The 18,309-nt window shown below is 47.3% G+C and overlaps 1 protein-coding gene across 4 annotated transcripts in view; it reads left to right on the top strand.

The window, feature by feature from the left end:
• The window catches only part of SRC (SRC proto-oncogene, non-receptor tyrosine kinase), a 52,722-nt gene that overhangs the window by 17,186 nt on the left and 17,227 nt on the right, over positions 1-18,309 (top strand). For 3 of the 4 annotated variants that reach the window (XM_041732870.1, XM_041732872.1, XM_041732871.1), the window contains exons 2-6: positions 529-599; positions 14,010-14,170; positions 15,035-15,292; positions 16,966-17,065; positions 18,036-18,053. In XM_041732870.1, the coding sequence (XP_041588804.1) occupies positions 15,043-15,292; positions 16,966-17,065; positions 18,036-18,053 (368 nt within the window). In that variant the 5' untranslated portion in view covers positions 529-599; positions 14,010-14,170; positions 15,035-15,042. The remainder of the gene's footprint in view (positions 1-528; positions 600-14,009; positions 14,171-15,034; positions 15,293-16,965; positions 17,066-18,035; positions 18,054-18,309) is intronic. The other variant, XM_041732873.1, reaches the window with a different exon arrangement.

The following is an 18,309-nucleotide window of genomic DNA, read 5'->3' as shown; positions in this document are numbered from 1 at the left end:
GTGCAGCTCTACCCCAGTGCCTCCTTGTCCCCATTGCTGTATTCTCTGTAATTCATCCCTTGGCCCGTTTGGCCACTTGGCTTTTGTCTTTCCCACCATAGTGCCTGGCACATAGCAGGTGCTCAGCCAAGCTTTGTGGAAGGAGCCAACAAATGCACAACTCTTGAGTGAATACCCAGGGCTTTCCTATTTCTGTCTTTTTGTGCATAGCTCCCTTTGCCAGGAGCACTGTCCCCAGTCTCTCTGCTTGTGGAACTCCTTCTTGTCCTTGAAGTCCTCCTCAAATGTTGCCTCTCACAACAAGCCCTTCCCACCTTCTCCCTGTCAGAGTATTGCTGGTGTTCTGCACACTTGGTCTGAGGCTCTCTGCTGGCACCTGTTACAATCCAACTTGGTGGACTTAGTAACATATTAATAAACAACAAGGACCATGCACTGAATGGGCACTAGGCACATGGGCAGCCCCGTGCATTCACTCCTCCACAACAACCTTGAAGCTGGACATTATTATTATCCCTCTCTTTGCAGAACACAGAAGCTCAGAGAAGTGAAGTGACCCTCCCAGCTATGAGAGAGGGCACGCCAGGATTTGAGACCAGGTAAGCCTGTATTTTTTCTTAAAAGGAAAAGAAAAAGGGACCCCTGGGTGGCTCAGCAGTTTAGTGCCCACCTTTAGCCCAGGGTGTGATCCCGGAGTCCAGGGATCGAGTCCTACATCGGGCTTCCTGCAGGGAGCCTGCTTCTCCCTCTCTCTCTGCCTCTGTCTCTGCCTCTCTCTCTGTGTGTCTCTCATGAATAAATAAATAAAATCTTAAAAAAAAAAAGGAAAAGAAAAAGCATTAACATGCACACAGTAAAAAATAATTCAAAGTACAAAGGAAGACAGGGAAAAACTTCTCTTGGCTGCAGGTCTCCTTGTCAGAGGCAACTACTGGAGGGGTTCTGATGTGTCCTTCTAGGGAGATGGAGGATGCATATGTAAACATGTATGTTAGAAAATTAACACACACACACATACACACAAATGGTAGCATGTGGTGTACCCTGTCTTACACCTGCCTGTTTCTTCTTGGCAGTGTACCCTGGGGACCATTTGGTGCCACTGCTTTCTTTTCCATGGTTGCATTGTATGCTTTGTGTGGCTGGAGACCAGGCTTTATTTAATTAGTGAGGAATGGAAGGCCTGGGTGACTCAGTTGTTTCAGCATCTGTCTTTGGCTAGGGTTATGATTTTAGGGTCCTGGGATAGAGCCCCGCATCAGGTTCTCTGCTCAGCAAGGAGAGAACTTCTCTGCTTCTCTGCTTCTCCCTCTCCTTCTGTGCTCTCTCTCTCCCTCTCTATCAAATAAATAAATAAAATCTTTTAAACAAAAGTTGCATTTGCTTCAACGTGGATGGAACTGGAGGGTATTATGCTGAGTGAAATAAGTCAATCGGAGAAGGACAAACAGTGTATGGTCTCATTCATTTGGGGAATATGAATAATAGTGAAAGGGAATATAAAGGAAGGGAAAAGAAATGTTGGGAAATATCAGGAAGGGAGACAGAACATAAAGACTCCTAACTCGGGGAAATGAACTAGGGGTGGTGGAAGGGGAGGAGGGCGGGTGTTGGAGGGGAATGGGTGACGGGCACTGAGGTGGACACTTGACGGGATGAGCACTGGGTGTTTTTCTGTATGTTGGTAAACTGAAAAAAAAAAAAAAAACCAAAAGTTGCATATCTCTTTAAACAAATAATTAGTGAAGAATACTTTGGTTGTTTCTAGTCTTTTGCTTCTTATAGACAATTCTGTGATGAATATCCTGTCATTCACTTAGTATTCATGTGTGAGGATTCCTCTAGGATTGAGCCCAATCTGCAGGCTCAGAGGTTGTATGCAGTTGTCATTTGATGGCAATTGCCAGATTGTCCTTGCTGCAGGTTGCGCAAATAGACCCTCACGCTGCCCCTCCACCCCCAGCTTCCCTCACTCTTAACCAATGTGGGTTTTGCTATAGAATTTCAAGGTCTTTGCCAGTCTAATAGTTGAACAGTGGCCCTCTGCTGTAGTGTTTTGTTTTGTTTTGTTTTTTAATATCACAGCTTTACTGAGATATAATTCACATACCGAACAACTCGCCCATTTAAAATGTACTATTTAATGGTTTTTAGTATATTCACAGAGTTGTGTAACTATCACCACAATCAATTTTAGAACACTTCTATCACCCCAGAAAGAAACTGTGTACCCATTAGTCACTCCCCACTCCCCCTCAGACGTTCCTCCTCCAGCTCCGGGCAACAACCAGTCTTTCTGTTTCTATAGATTTGCCTATTCTGGTCCTTTTATATAAATGGACTCATACAGCATGTGGTCTTTTGTGTCTGGCTTCTTTCACTTAGCATCATGCTTTCAAGGTTCATCCATGTTATAGCATGTTGTCAGGCATCATTCCTTTTTCTTGCAAAATAATATTCCATTGTCTGGACATAGTACCACATGTCATCTGTCCAGTCATCAACTGCTGGATATATGGTGGTTTCCACTTTTTGGCTATTATGAACAAAGCTGTTATGAATATTCACATACAAGTTTTTAAAAAAAATTTTTTTTCACATACACATTTTTATGTTTTCACATAAAAGTTCTCTTTTCTCTTGGGTACATACCTAAAGCAGACTTTCTGGATCATGTGGTAACTCTATGTTTAATCTTTTGAGGAAAAATACCAGGCTGTTTTCCAAAGCAGCAACACCATTGTACATTCCCGCCAGCAATGTATGAGGTTTCCAACAACTTACTGTTATCTGTCTTTTTAATTATAGCTTTCCTAGTGGGCGTGAAGGGGTAGCTCATTGTGGTTTTGATTTGCATCTCCTTAATGACTAATGATGTTGAGCATCTTTGCATGCAGTTATTGGCCATGTGTAATTCTTTTTTGGAGAAATGTCTAATTGGGGTATTTGTCTTTTTGTTGTTGAGTTGTAAGAGTTCTTTATGTATTCTTGGTACAGATCCCTTATCATATATATGATTTACAAATATTTTCTCCCATTCTGTGAATTCTTTTTACCTCCTTGATGGTGTCCATTGGATACAAAGTTTTTTTAATTTTGATGGCATCCAGTTTTTTCTTTTGTTGCTTGTGCCTTGGGTGCCATATCTAAGAAGCCAAGATTGTGAAATTTATACCTATATTTTCTTATAAGAATTTTTTTCGGGATCCCTGGGTGGCACAGCGGTTTGGCGCCTGCCTTTGGCCCAGGGCGCGATCCTGGAGACCCGGGATCGAATCCCACATCAGGCTCCGGGTGCATGGAGCCTGCTTCTTCCTCCGCCTGTATCTCTGCCTCTCTCTCTCTCTCTGTGACTGACTATCATAAATAAAAAAATAAAATAAAATTTAAAAAAAAAATAAGAATTTTTTTCAGCTTTACTTTGCATACTTAGGTTTATGATCCATTTTGAGTTAATTTTGGGTGTAGGGTTTGAGGAAGGTATCCAGTTTCCTACTTTTGCATGTGTATATCCACTGTTTCCTGAACCATTTGTTGAAAAGACTGTTTTTTCTCCATTGTGTGATGTTGGCACTCTTGTCAAAACTCAATTGACTGTAAATGTGAGGGTTGATTTCTGTCCCTCATTTCTGTCCTATTAATTTATATGTCTGTCTTCATGCAAGTACCATGGTGTATTTATTTATTTATTTATTTAAAATAATCTCTACCCCCACCGTGGGGCTCTAACTTACCACCCCAAGATCAAGAGTCGTGTGCTCTACCATCTGAGCCAGATAGGTGCCCCTACAGTATTTTGACTACTGGATCTTTTCCTCAATTTTGAAATTGAGAGGAGTGAGCCTGCAAGCTTTGTTTCTCTATTTTAAGGTTGTTTTGGCTATTCTGGGTCCCTTGACCTTCCATATGAATTTTAAGATCAGTTTGTCAATTGTGCAAAGAAGATAGCTTGGATTTTTGATAAGGATTATGTTGAGTCTGTAGATCAATTTGGGGAATATTGTCATCTTAGCAATGTTTAGTTTTCCAGTCCACGAACATGGGATGTCTTTCCACTTATTTAGATTTTAATTTCATTCAACAATTTTTGAATTTTTTAAATTTCAAAATTAAAATTTAAATTTAAAATTTAAATTTAAAATTTAAAATTAAGAGTATAAATTTTGCACTTCTTTAGTTACTCTTATTCCTAACTATTCCTTTGATATTGTAAATTGTTTTCTTAATTTTATTTTTGGATTTTTGCTAGTGTATAGAAATATAATTATTTTTTATATGTTGATCTTGTACCTTACAACTTTGCTGAACTTGTTTATTAGTTCTGATAATTAATTAATTAATTAATTATTATTTTTAAAGATTTTATTTATTTATCCATGAGAGACACAGAGAGATGCAGAGAGAGAGGCAGAGACACAGGCAGAGGGAGAAGCAGGCTCCGTGCAGGGAGCCCAGCATGGGACCAATCATAGGTCTCCAGGATCAGGCCCTGGACCGAAGGCGGCGCTAAACCACTGAGCCACCGGGGCTTACTGTGTTCTGATAATCTTTTTAGTGAAATCCTTAGGAATTTCTGTATACAAGACCATGTCATCTGCAGAGAGAGATAGCTTTACTTCTTCCTTTCTAATCTGGATGCCTTTTACTTCATCTTCATCTCGTTGCCCTGCCTGGAACCTCCAGTACAATGTTAAATATAAGTTGTAAGAATGGACATCCTTGTCTTATTCCTGATCTTAGGGGGAAGGCATTCAACTATTCACCATGAAGTATGATGTTAGATATGAGTTTTTCATAGATGCCTTTAATTGGACTGAGGAAATTCACTTCCAGGGAATCTGTTGAGTTTTTATCATGAAAGAGTGTTGGATTTTGTCAAATACTTTTTCCGCATCTATTGAGATTATTGTGTGATTTTCTCCTTTATTCTATTGGTATGGTGTATTACGTTAATCAATTTTCAGGAAGTTAAACCAACCTAGTATTCTTAGGGTAAATCTCACCTGGTCATGATGTATAATTCTTTATATGTTGTTGAATCTAGTAGATAGTCTGTAGCCCCCACCCCACCCCCCCCTTTTTTAAAGTGATATCGTTGTCTGGTTTGGTTTTGGTATTAGGGTAATACTGGCTTTGTAGAACAAGTTGGGTGATGTTCCTAGTGAAGACTTAGTATTAATTCTTTAAATGTTTGGTAGAATTCACCAATGAAGCCATCTGGGCCTGGGTCTTTATTTGTGACATATTTTAAAATTACTAATTCAATCTCTTTATTTGCTTTAGCTTTATTCAGATTTTCTAGTTCTTCTTAGTTTTGGTAGTTTGCGTTTTTTTTTTTTTTTTTTTTTTTTTTTAAGATTTTATGTATTTATTCATGAGAGACACAGAGAGAAAGAGAGAGGCAGAGACACAGGCAGAGGGAGAAACAGGCTCCATGCAGGGAACCTGAGGTGGGACTTGATCCAGGGTCTCCAGGATCATGTTCTGGGCTGAAGGTGGCACTAAACCAACCGCTGAGCCACCCAGGCTGCCCTAGTTTGCATTTTTTTGAGTTTGTCCATTTCATCCAAGTTCTCTTATTTTTTTTTTTTTTCAAGTTCTCTTATTTGTTGGAGTGGGATTGTTGATAGTATTCCCTTATAACTGTCTTTATTTCCATAAGGTTTGTAGTATTATTCTCTCTTTCATTTCTTTTTTTTTTTTTTTTTTTTTTTTTTTTTAATTTTTATTTATTTATGATAGTCACAGATTGAGAGAGAGAGGCAGAGACACAGGCAGAGGGAGAAGCAGGCTCCATGCACCGGGAGCCCGATGTGGGATTCGATCCCGAGTCTCCAGGATCGCGCCCTGGGCCAAAGGCAGGCACCAAACCGCTGCGCCACCCAGGGATCCCTCTCTCTTTCATTTCTGATTTTAGTAATTTGAGCCTTCTCTCTGATTTTCTTATTCAGTGAAGCTAATGGCTTGTCAGTTTTGTTGATCTTTTTAAAGAACCAACTTTTAGTTTTGTTGATTTTCTCTATTGTTTTATTATTTTCTATGCCATTAATTTCTGCCCTAATCTTTATTTCCTTCCTTTTGTTTTAGGGCTAATTTGCTTCTCTCTTGCTATTTTGTTAAGATGAAAGTTTAGGTTATTGGTTTAAGATCTTTTCTCTTTTTTTAATTTATTTTTTTCTTTCTTCTTTTTTTTCCTTCTTTTTTAATATAGGCATATACAGCTATAAATTTACCTTTAAGTTCTACTTTTACTACATCCCATACATTTTCATGTGTTGTGTCTTCATCTTCATTCACCTCAAAGTATTTTCTATTGTTTTGATGATTTTTTTGACTCATTGGCTATTGAGGAGTTTATTAATTTTTACATATTTGTAATTTATGTTACTGATTTCTTAATTCATTACGTTGTGCTTGGAAACATACTTTTTATGATTTCACTCCTTTTAAATTTATTAAGGCTTATTTTATGGCTTAGAATAGTGGTCTATCCCAGAGAATGTTCCATGTGCCCTTGAGAAGAATCTGTATTGGGGATCCCTGGGTGGCTCAGTGGTTTGGTGCCTGCCTTTGGCCTGAGGCGCGATCCTGGAGTCCTAGGTTCGAGTCCCGTGTTAGGCTTCCTGCATGGAGCCTGCTTCTCCCTCCTCCTGTGTCTCTGCCTCTCTCTCTATGTCTATCATGAATAAATAAATTTTGAAAAAAAAAAAGAATCTGTATTCTGCTGTGGTTGGGGAAATTGTGTATTTTTAATTTGCATAATCTTATAAGTGAGGTGAGTATCTTGTTGTATGTTGAAGAGCCATTTGATTTGCTGTAAACTACCTGTGGTTATTTTTCTTATTTTGTGGGAGTTTATTATATATTAAGGGGAAAATCCTTGTCTATCATATGAGCTACAAATGTTTTTCTTAGTTTGTTGTCTGCCTTTTGAGTGTGTTTATGATATTTATTTAACCATGAAGACATTTTAGATTTATCTATATAGATAGATTTATCATTTTAAGAATGATTTTCAGGTTTTGTGTTTTGTACTGTGTTAAATGTTTTTCCCATTTTGAGATTAGAAAATTTATTCTCTACTCCCCTTTGTAAACTTTTTGGTTTTATTTTTGTGTGGTATAAATCTGATTGATCTGGAATTTATAGTCATATGGAGTAAGTTTGAAATCCAGCTTTGTTTCTTGGTTGCAGGTCATTGATCCCAGCTCTATTTTAAAAATAATCTACCTTCTTTGCAATGGCATCGAATACCACTTTCGTTGTGTTAATTCTCTGTATGTTTGAGGCAATATTTGGATTCTCTGTTCTGTTGCGTTGACTTGCCTGTTTTTGTGCTGATGTGACACAGTTTTAATTACTGTGACTTTATAGTAATTTTTACTATCTGGTCAGCTATTTCCCACTCCTTTTTTTTTAAGGATTTTTCTGGCTACTTGTATATATTTACTTTTAATTGTAACTTTAAAATTGATATAGATTAAAAAACAATCCTGTTGGGGTTTTTAGGGATCGCATTCAATTTTTAGATTAATTTAGAAGGATTGATATTTTCATAATGCTAAGCTTTCTTTTAATTTTCTTTTTAAAAGAGATTTTATTTATTTATTTATTTGAGAGTGAGAGAACATAAGTATGAGATGGGGGAGGGGCAGTAGGAGAGGGAGAGGAACAAGTGCTGGAGCACAGCCCGATGTGGGGCTTGATCTCATCACCCTGAGATCATGACCTGAGCCCAAATCAAGAGTCGGAGGCTTAACTAACTGAGCAACCCAGGCACTCAGGAGTTTTATTTTCTGATTGCTGTTGGTATATAGCTACATTGTTGATTTAGGTGTATTAACTTTTAATTTCCTTCCACTTTACTTAATTTGCTTTTTGTTTAATAGTTTTGCAGCAGATTCTCTTGGATTTCCCAGATCTGTGCTGATAACATCTGCAAATGATGATATTCATCTTCTCCTTTCTAATTTCATTTTATTACTTCCATTTCTTGTTCTTAGCTCATTGGATTGGCAAGGATCTCAGAGCAAGGTTAACTAGTGGACATGCTTGTCTTTTCTGGACTCTTTCCCTGTGAAGTGGCTTTTCTGGGCCTGGGCTCCTGATGAACTCTACCAGAAAATCCCTTTACAGTCATGCACAGAGCTTGACACATAGGAGGAATCTGGGAAGTTTGCCTCATTGTGAGAGTGATTACAAAAGAGCAAGGATCTGGGGTGCCTGGGTAGTTCAGTCAGTTAAGCGTCTGACTCTTGATTTGGGGTCAGATCATGATCTCAGGGTTGTGAGATTGACCCCGGTCTAGGGCTCTGTGCTCAGCGGAAAGTCTGCTTCTCCCCCTCCCTTTAACCCTCTCCAACTCATGCTCTCTGTCTCTCTCCTCTCTCAAATAAATAAATAAATAAAACCTTTAAAAAGAAAAAAAAAAAAAAAAGAAAAGAAAAAGAGCAAGGATCTACAAGAGATCTTCCACAGTAATGATGATGATGATAGCTAATATTTATTGGGTACTTCTTATGTGCTAGGCACTGCATATGTATTACCTCATACTTCTTACAACAAAACTAGTTATGTGGGAACAATTATACTGATTCCCATTTTTGATGAGGAGTAGACTGAGGCCCTTGGATGCAAGATGGCATCTGAACCTGGCTTTCAAGCTCCAGGCCTGTATTTTTGTGACATTTCTGCTTCCCTGGAAGGTCCAGAGTTATGGTGGGTGATGTCGGGGCTTGGCCTATGGTCCCTGTGTTGCCTCTGCGTCCAGGAGGTGGCAATGGGGGAGTGGTGGGTGTGTCTGGAGTGTGGGGGTGGCTACACAGTGGGCGGGACGCAGAGGTGCCTTCTGATGCCACTCTCCTAGCCCTCGAGCATCCCAGCCCTGGTGCACTCATTTGCTTTGTGGCCTCAGGCAAGGTTTGGCTTCTCTGAACCTTGCTCCCATCTGTTAAGTGGGCACAGTTATAGTCTATACTTCACTGTGCTGTCAGGACAGTTGAGTATCAACTGGGTGTAAGTTCTCAGCTCTATGCTTGGCATTCAAGTCTTCGACACCTAACTCCTGTCTCCTCCTGCGTGGTTCCTCTTATCCCCTGTAATATTAATAATGACAGCAAACACCACTGTGCACTGTTTATCAAGCACTTATTCTGTGCCTGGCACATGGCCTCTCTCCTTTAATTCTCAGATGTTAGGTTTATTATTATTCCCATTTTATTTATTTATTTTTTTAAATTTTATTTATTTATTCATGAAAGATACAGAGAGACAGAGAGGCAGAGACACAGGCAGAGGGAGAAGCAGGCTCCATGCCGGGAGCCCGACGCGGGACTCGATCCTGGGACTCCAGGATCATGCCCTGAGCCAAAGGCAGGTGCTTAACCGCTGAGCCACTCAGAAGTCCCTATTATTCCCATTTTAAAGATAAGGAGGCTGAGGGGTGCCTGGCTGGCTCAGTCGGTTAAGCATCTGCATTTGGCTCAGATCATGATCCCAGGACACTGGACTGAGTTGGACTCCCTGCTCAGCAAGGAGCCTTCTTCTCCCTCTCCCTCTGCCTTCTGTTTCCCCTGCTTGTGCTCTCTTTCTCTCTGTCAAATGAATTCTTAAAATCTTAAAAAAAAATGATGAGGCTGAGACACAGAGTAACTTGCCCAAGAAGATTTAGCTAGTAAGTACTGGAGTCAGGATTTGAACCCAGGCCTAACTGGATTCCTCACTCTCACATCCTAATCCTCTGGCTTCCTTCCACCCTTAGAAGTGAAGGTGATGCTCGCCAGAGTAGGGAAGGAGGGGGTGGGAGTGCTGTGACCGAACAGCAGTTTATTCCCCAGACGGTTCTGGATGTTATGAGTGTCCATGTGCCTGGGGAGGGGGCGCAGCCAGGTCAGGAGGTGAGGGAGGGTGTGGTGCCCTCCAGCAGAGGGGTCATGGAAAAGGTGACAGCACCAATTATGCAGGGCTGGGTGAAGAGGGGTTCACCCAGAGTGATGGAAAGGTCTTCTGTTTTTTTTTTTAAAGTCTCATTAAAAAGCAATTTTTGACAACGTAATTTTTAAAAAGATTTTATTTACTCATTTGAGAGAGGGAGAGATAGAGAGAAAGCACAAGTGGGCATAGGGGCAGAGGGAAAGGGGGAAACAGACTCCCCGCTGAGCAGGGAGCCCAATGCAGGACTCGACCCCAGGACCCTGAGATCATGACCTGAGCTGAAGGCAGGTGCTTAACTTGACTGAGCCCCCCCAGGAGCCCCACTAATAACGTAATTTCTAAATGTCAAGTGATATAGCACATACAGTAAAAAAGGGGATATTTTTCCTCTCCATGTCCCACATCTCTTGGATGAAGCATTGTGAGGAATTTGGAATCCTTCCAGAACTTTCTCTGCACCTCAGTGTGCTGTCATAGACACACACACACACTTCCTTTACAGAATCCTCATAGCTCACTTGTCCTCTGGGCCAGCACCACACCAAGCCCACGGCAAGCGGCGGCTCATTTACTCCTCTCACTAACCCCATGGCGTAGGTAGCGTTATTGTACCCCTTTCCCAGTTGCGGAAACTGAGGTCCCTAGGGGCCCAGAGGACATGGTGCCCTGGCAGCTGCCTCTCTTCACCCGCCGCTGCATCTTCCCAGCTCTTGCTCTGTCTCCTCAGCCGCACGGCCTCCCCACGGTGAGCAGACCATCGTTTACTCGCCAGCCCCTCCCTCGCGAGGACGGACGTCGTGTCTGGCTTTCCATGGAGCGTGCTAAGCAGAGGAGGCCCCGTTGTCTGTGTAGTTTGCGGAGATGCCCTGGCTGCAGGGAGCAGGGTGCGCCTGAGGGCCAGACTCCTGCGTCCAGGCCCCGGAAGCCAGGCGCCCGGCTGAGGGCAGGGACACGTCTGAGGAAGATTTGGGGGAGTGGGGGCACCAGCGCTGAGACAGGGACACGTGACGCAGGGCTGGGGCTACAGGCTGGGCAGGGGGAGATGCCAAGCCAGGTGGGGACCCCCGGGGTGAGGGGAGGTGTTGCAGGCTGGCTTCCTGGCACCTCTTGTGCACAAGCCCTCCCCTCCGTCTGGAGAGTGTGGTCAGGAGGCTGAGGTTAGGAGTGGCTCCCCAGAGGAAAGGGGCCTCCTTCCTCTGGAAACCTCGGGCTCCCCCAGGACAGAGGCCTCACCACTTCCTCTCGGTCCCCCAGGGGTCTATCTGTACCTCAGAGCGTGCAAGTGGCGGAAGAGATGTGGGTTGGTTCCTCTCAGATGGGCAACTCATGGTGACTTGGCGTTCGGGCCTCAGAACCAAAAGGTCCTGCGATGGGGTCCTGCCTCAGGAAGGGAGCCTGGGGCCCAGGAGGGTGGTCTCTCCTGAGGTCACACAGTGTGGCCGCAGCCCTGCAGGGACTAGACCCCACCCTGAATGTGCCTGTCCTTCCATGGGCACACTCTGCTTTGTTGAAGCTGGGAACCTCTGGCTTTCTCTAGGAGAGGGGACTGGGCTGCGTGATCTGCTTGTGCGCCATCTGCCAAGGGCATCTGGCTGTTCCATGTGAGGGGACGTCCTGAGGGCAGGAGGTAGGGCCACAGGTTTCCCCAGCAGACCCCATGAGCAGCCCCTGATACCTGCACCTGCTCAGTGTGGTTCCCTGTCCTCTCTCACCCTCGCTGTGTGACCTCAGACAAGTTCCTCAACCCCATTGGGCCTCAGTTTCCTTATTGGTAAAACAGGAACACTACTAGTATCTACCTTCCAGATTATCATGAGAATTTGACGAATTCTGGGAGTGTTTGAATATCCAGAATGATACTTGGTCTCCACAGCATGGCATTGGGGGAACAAAGCAGGATGCAATTCATGTCTGTGCTCATTTAGTCTCTTGTCTATTCTGCAGATATTTCCAGAGCAATAAGTAGTAGTAGGTGCCAGGCCTGTCCTGGCCACTGGGGTGGTGGAGATGGATATGACCCAGTCCTGCCTGCAGGGGGCTTGGTCAAAGGCACTAGATGGTCAGTGCTGGTCTCCCCGACTGATAGAGGAGGAAACTGAGGCAGAGTCCCATGATGGGGTGGTAGGGCTGGGGTTCAAACACTCTAGTAGTACTCTAGCTCTTTACCTCCACACCCCTGCCTTTCCACAAACACGTGTTACATACGTAATCGGTTTTAACCGCAAAGATCAACAAAACAAACAGAACAGAAACTCCTCCAACCAACAAACATTGCAACAGGCCACCTTGCTGGGTCTTGAAGGCTCTTTTGTGCTTTTGCTGAGTGCCCTGCTGGGGAGTGGTCTGGGTCAGTGTAAGAGTTTGGGAGCAAGAGCTGTCTTTTTTTCCCCTCACCCCCACCAAAAAGGGCACATGCATTTTCTAGGTGCTGGGACGGTGCTCAAGATCCAGGCCTGACTCTCCCTCTTTTCTCTATAGCACACCACCCAATGACTCTTTCTCCTGTCCTTGATTATTATCTCCAGTGACAGGGAGCTCCCTCTGCATCATTTAGTTCAATCTAAAGAAAATTCAGCATGCCTGGGTGGCTCAGTCAGTTAACCGTCTACCTTTGGCTCAGGTCATGATTCTGAGGTCCTGGGACTGAGTCCCGCGTTGGGCTTCTTGCTCAGTGGGGAGTCTGCTTCTCCCTCTGCCTGACCCCCGACTTGTGCTGTCTCTCTCAAATAAATAAATATTTCTTTTTTTTTAAAAGATTTTATTTACTTATTCATGAGAGACACAGAGAGAAGCAGAGACATAGGCAGAGGGGGAAGATGTGGGACTTGATTCCAGGACCCTGGGATCACGACCTGAGCCAAAGACAGACACTCAACCACAGAGCCACCCAGGTGCTCCATAAATAAAATCCTAAAAAGGAAAATAAAGAAAGTTCAGGCCCTTAGAAAGTTCTCCATTTAAAAAAAATTTTTAAATCATCCTTAAAAAATATTTTTTATAGTTTTAGTTTCTTCCAAAAATCCCACAAATGAGTGTCCTGCTAAAGCATGTGTCCCCTGACACGAGGCCCGGGCAATTCGTCCCTGTGTCCTTCCATGGATTAGCGTAGCCTCTGCTGCACAGTCAGTGCTGTGAATGCTGTGCCAGGGAGCCACTGCGTAGCAGGTGCAGCCTGGAGCCGCGGGGAACTGGGTCAGTAGGACCCACGGGACACCAACAATATGAGTGCTGATATGACCCCGGTGGATTGGGTTGCCATGGAAATTGGTCTTCTTTGTCTCCAGGCTTGTTGGCCTGTCCCTCAGGAGGCCCTGGTGATCCCTTGGGCTGTTGAGCAGGTCTCCTCAGGGCCTCCCCAGCCCATTCTCTGAGCTGGATGGTCCCCAGGGAGCATGCAGGCCACGCCCACATTGTGCAGTCCGTCAGCCTGGGGGGTTCAGGGGTGCAGGAACTGGCTAAAGTTCCTGCAGGAGGAGAGCTTGCAGAGCTGGGCTTGGGGCTCAGGGCCGGTAGTCTTGCCTAAGGCCTCAACCAGTCAAGAACACTTTTCCCCATCCATGGGTTCCCAGAGGAAGTTCTGGACTGATTCCAGGGCCTGCAGCATTCCCTGGAGAATATCCCAAACCTACCTTGCCGGTATATCCAGAATCACACAGTATCAGTCATAGCGGATGTGGTGGGATGACCTGCCTCATTCCCAGCAAGAACATACTTGCCTCGTTCACTTACCATGGACCCCGATGACCCCGTCATTTCCAGATGAAGAAATAGGGCACAGAGAGGTTAAGTCATTACCCTGAGGTGATACGGCCAATGAGGGTAAAGGTGGGATCTGAGTTCGGGGAGTTTGGCTCCAGAGCCCACTCTTAACCACTGCGTCATACCCTGCCTTGCTCATGCTCATAAAATGCTTTGGAAAGGTTGATGGAAGGGAAGGTCTGGGAAGCTCTTAGCATTGGAACTGTCAGAGTCAGAGCCTGGTAAACTGGGACCCAAGACTCAGAGCCATGGTGATTTCTCTTTCTAATCACATCCATACAACAGCCTGAAAGGTCTGCCTTCTCCCTGTTTTGCAGATGAAGACGTTGAGGCCCAAAGAGGGGAAGTGAGTTGCTTAGGGTCACATAGCGGGAAGACGTGGAGCAGGGCCTCTAGTTCAAGACCCCTGACCTGGTGTTCGTGCTGAGACCTCAGGCTGCATCCCAGACCTTCTGGGACAGCCCCTGCCTTCCCCCAGGTGAGGTGATGGCCCATCAGGGCTGCCAAGATGGGGGGCATAAGGAGGGGTGGCCGTGATGGGGGGGAAGACCCTGGCCACATTTGTTGGAAGCTGGGACCAACCAGGATCTGTGGAGTGGGAGGTAGGAGGCAAAAGGGGGTGGCACTGGAGAGTTTTCAGTTTGTTTTTTTTTCTGGGCCACGTGTTATCAAGGAGAGGTACAAAAGTCAGGGGGGGAATTAGACCAGAAAGGATTTGGGGAACACTTCCCCATGAGGTGACTTTTGAGCTGAGAACTGAAGGAGGCATGAGTTATTCTGGTAAAATGGTCAGGGAAGAGCATTCAGGCAGAGGGAACAGCATGTGCAAAGGCCCTGTGGCTGGGTGAGCTCCCAGACATCTCTCCTTCCAGCTTCCTCTGTATCCCTGTCTTGGCTACAACTATTAGCACCTTTCACTCTGGTGTGAGACCATCTCAGTCAGTCATATAGTTGCTCAGCAAGCCCTCAGTGAGCCCTCTCCTATGTGTTGTATGCCTGGGATATGGCCATGACTCAGATACTGTCCCTGCCCATGACCGACAGAAACTGACTCAGGGGGAAGTGAGGGAGGTTAGGGCTTCTGATTATGAGTCATTGCTTCTGTGCCTGGCTTTGTCCCAAGGAAGCCATTTATGGGTCCCATCATTATCCCCATTTTACAGATTAAAAAACTGAGGCTCTGAAAGTCTAACTTATCCAAAAGAGGCTGGTGCCCTTCTTTGGGCCTCGGTGTCCTCGTCTGTAGAATGGTGGGTAGGGGTGGAGGCTGTCTAAAGGGCCCGGGCCCAGCAGCCCTGCCTGCTCCCAGAGTCCTTCGCCCAGTGTGCTTTCTCATCTCCAGCCAGGACCATGGGCAGCAACAAGAGCAAGCCCAAGGATGCCAGCCAACGGCGCCGCAGCCTAGAGCCAGCTGAGAACACCCACGGTGGCGGCGGGGGTGCCTTCCCCACCTCACAGACACCCAGCAAGCCAGCCTCCGCTGATGGCCACCGAGGCCCCAGTACAGCCTTCCCTTCCGCAGCTGCTGAGCCCAAGCTGTTTGGGGGCTTCAACTCCTCGGACACGGTCACCTCCCCGCAGCGGGCGGGGCCGCTGGCTGGTCAGTGGGCTTTGGGAGCGTGGGTGCCTGCGGGCCGGGCCTCTCCCCGCTGCTGTCTCTCTCGCAGAAGGGGAAGAGGCTATGGGTGTCTTGGGCTTGGGGACTGTTGGGGGTTTCCTGGAGACTGTGGGTGGGGAAGAGCTTTATAAACTGGAGAGTGTGGTGCAAATCCCACTGCCTTTGAGAGCAAATCCAAAGTGGACAGTAACAGGGTCTAGAGATACGGGCCTGCAGAGGGGAACTGAGGTGCAGGGGGTCCGGGGGCTGTTGGCTCAGGGCAGCATGGGGACTGGGTTTGAGGCGTTGCTTTTTGCTCTGGGCAGCCCAGCGATGGGTCAGGTCAGGAGGCCTTGGGTGGCAGAGGGGGCAAGGGAGGGCAGGAGGCAGCTCTCTGGTTCTCAGGGGCCTGGCCCAGCGCCGCGATGCGCCCCTGCGCCCTCTGCTGGCGCTTCGCAGTATGGCAGCCCCAGGCCGGGGATGCTCACAGAAAGATGCCAACGTGGTCTCAGAGACACAGCTGGAAGACACTCACACAAACACGTGCATTCTTCCCTCGACACACTCAGGGCCACACACACAGTCAGCAGCTCCTAAGATACCTATGCAGACCCTTAAACGAGATGAGCTGGAGACACCATCAGAGATGAGATACTCATAGATACACTGTGGACATAGAGACCCACTTAGGGACACATGGACGGGCACAGACATGCAACCAGGCAGATGTATGCAAACACAGACACACACGCACAAATAACCTCGTACTCCCAGATGAAGACACACACACAGGCAGTCAGAAGCCCCTCAAAGACACGCACAGGGTACAGACAGGTTCAGCTAGGAGCACCATCACGGATACCCACAGGTTCACAGATGTACATACACCCAGTGAGAACACACAGACACACGGACACACAGGGGCACTCACGGATGCCTTAGATACAGATACATACCCGAGTGAGACACAGACCCACAAACACACCCATTCATTTGTGATGCCCCTACTGTGTGCCAGGACTCTTCTGGTGCTGGGGACACAGCAGTATGCAGAGCATGGGGGAGAAAAACAGAGCAAGGCTCGTAAAATGTGTCGGCTGCTTGAAGGCGGTGCTGTCGTTGAAGGAGCAAAAAGGGCAGGGAGGGGTCTTGGGAGGTATGGGGTGAAGGTTGTGGTTAAAATGGGGGACAGAGGGATCTCTTTGAGTGCATAGTACCTGGAACTGAGCTCTCCCCCAATACACCCAGTCACACAGACACAGAAACAGAACAGCCCACCCGGGTGCAGTTTCCTTCATTCACTGGCTCATTCACCCCCAGTCGCTTCTCGAGCACCTACTGTGTGCTAAGATGCCTGTTGTTGGGGGCTTCTGGGTCTGTGTGGAGGATGGGCACTAAACAGAAGCCAGTAGTCAGGATCACCCAGAGCCCAGTGGGCACACTCAGATGTGAAGAGATGCACACGCCTCCTACACACCCTCACAGGGGTGCCCAGACACATGCACACAGGTGGACACACTCACTGCTGGGCCAGCCCCTGTAAAGGTGGGCACGGCTCTGGGCTGGGCTGTGATGGCTGTGGGAGACCAGCCTCTATTCTGCCCAGGGCCCTCCTGTCCACCCCTCTTTTGAGCAATGACCCTGGCCATTCTGACACTTCCCACCTCTCTCTGCAGGTGGAGTGACCACCTTTGTGGCCCTCTATGACTATGAGTCTCGGACAGAGACTGATCTGTCCTTCAAGAAAGGGGAGCGGCTCCAGATTGTCAACAACACGTGAGTGACCGACCCCCTGTCCCTCATCCCTTGGGACCCTATCCCCCTGACCTGGTCTTGGGCCAGAGCCACTTCTGAGCACCCCAGAGCTGGGGGCAGCATGATGGGCAGCAGGCATGGCTAGTGTCAAGGCTCGCCAAGGTCCAGGGAACTGTCCTGAGCCTATGAGAGATGAGAGATGAGACAGGTGGTGGTGGTCAGGGATCCTGGAGGGCTCCCAGGGCAGGGATCTGGGTTCAGTAACTACTCAATAGGGCACATCATCCCAGACCCCACAGAGGGGCATATGGTCAGGGCAGGACTGGGTCTAGGACCCAGGACTACAGAAAACAGGGCCTAAAGCAGGATGCTGTGCCCCTAGAGGTGCCCTCTTTAGGGACCTGGGGTTGGAGGGCCTGGAGCAGCTGGTGGAACCAGTCTCTAGCTGTAGGGGACAGAGACCCCATACTGGGCACTCAGTGTGAGGGGTTATGACGGAGCACAGCGATGGAGTGTGGACGTCTGATTGACCTCCAGAGACTCCAGCCTTGGGGTGGGGCGTCCTAGGGCCAAGCTGGCTCTGGGGCCCCTGTGGGCAGGGGAGCAGGGCCGGGGGAAGGGGCATAAACTAGTGAGTGGTAGCTGGGGCTCTAGCCATGGGGTAGGGGTCCTTCCTCTCCTCTTTCCTCTTCTCCTTTCCCTGCCAGGAGTGTCCCGGGGGTGGGCTGCAGTGCCTGTCATGGGGGGTGTGGGGGGTGCAGGCTTTGGGACACACGCATAGGGGTGAGGGGTGGGGGCTTGTTCCCGCAGGCGCCGCCAGCACAGCGCCGGGCAGAGCTCAGCACCCGCTGCATTCCTGCCCTGGGCAAGGCCTACTCTACGCCCCCATCCTCATTTGGAACCCCCCCCCCCCAATTCCTGGCTCCTGCTTGCTCCCTCCAGCCCCCTCTCAGCTTCTCCCTCTCTCTGCTTCTCTCTCGCTGGCCCTTAGGAGGAAAGTGGATGTCAGGTGTGTACATGCTTCGTAGGTGGCGGGCTGGGGTCGGGGGGTTGGGGGGCTTTGCTGGTTAAGGGGGGGGGCTGCTGTCTGCATGTGCTGCCTCTGCATGTCCCTGCCTGCGGGTCCTGGCTCCCTTGGCTGCCCCCAGCCAGCCTCCCCAGCTTCGGCCCTATCCCCAACCGGTGTGGCCGGGTCCCCACCTTAACCCCCAGGCTGAGGTTGGGGAGGACCCTACCGTCCCCCTGTCACTCACCATCAGGCCTCC

This window comes from Vulpes lagopus, chromosome 18, assembly GCF_018345385.1.
Source record: "Vulpes lagopus strain Blue_001 chromosome 18, ASM1834538v1, whole genome shotgun sequence".
In the NCBI taxonomy this organism is placed as follows: Eukaryota; Metazoa; Chordata; class Mammalia; order Carnivora; family Canidae; genus Vulpes; species Vulpes lagopus.
Note: the sequence above shows the minus strand (reverse complement) of the source record. Positions and strands in the feature narration are given on the sequence as shown.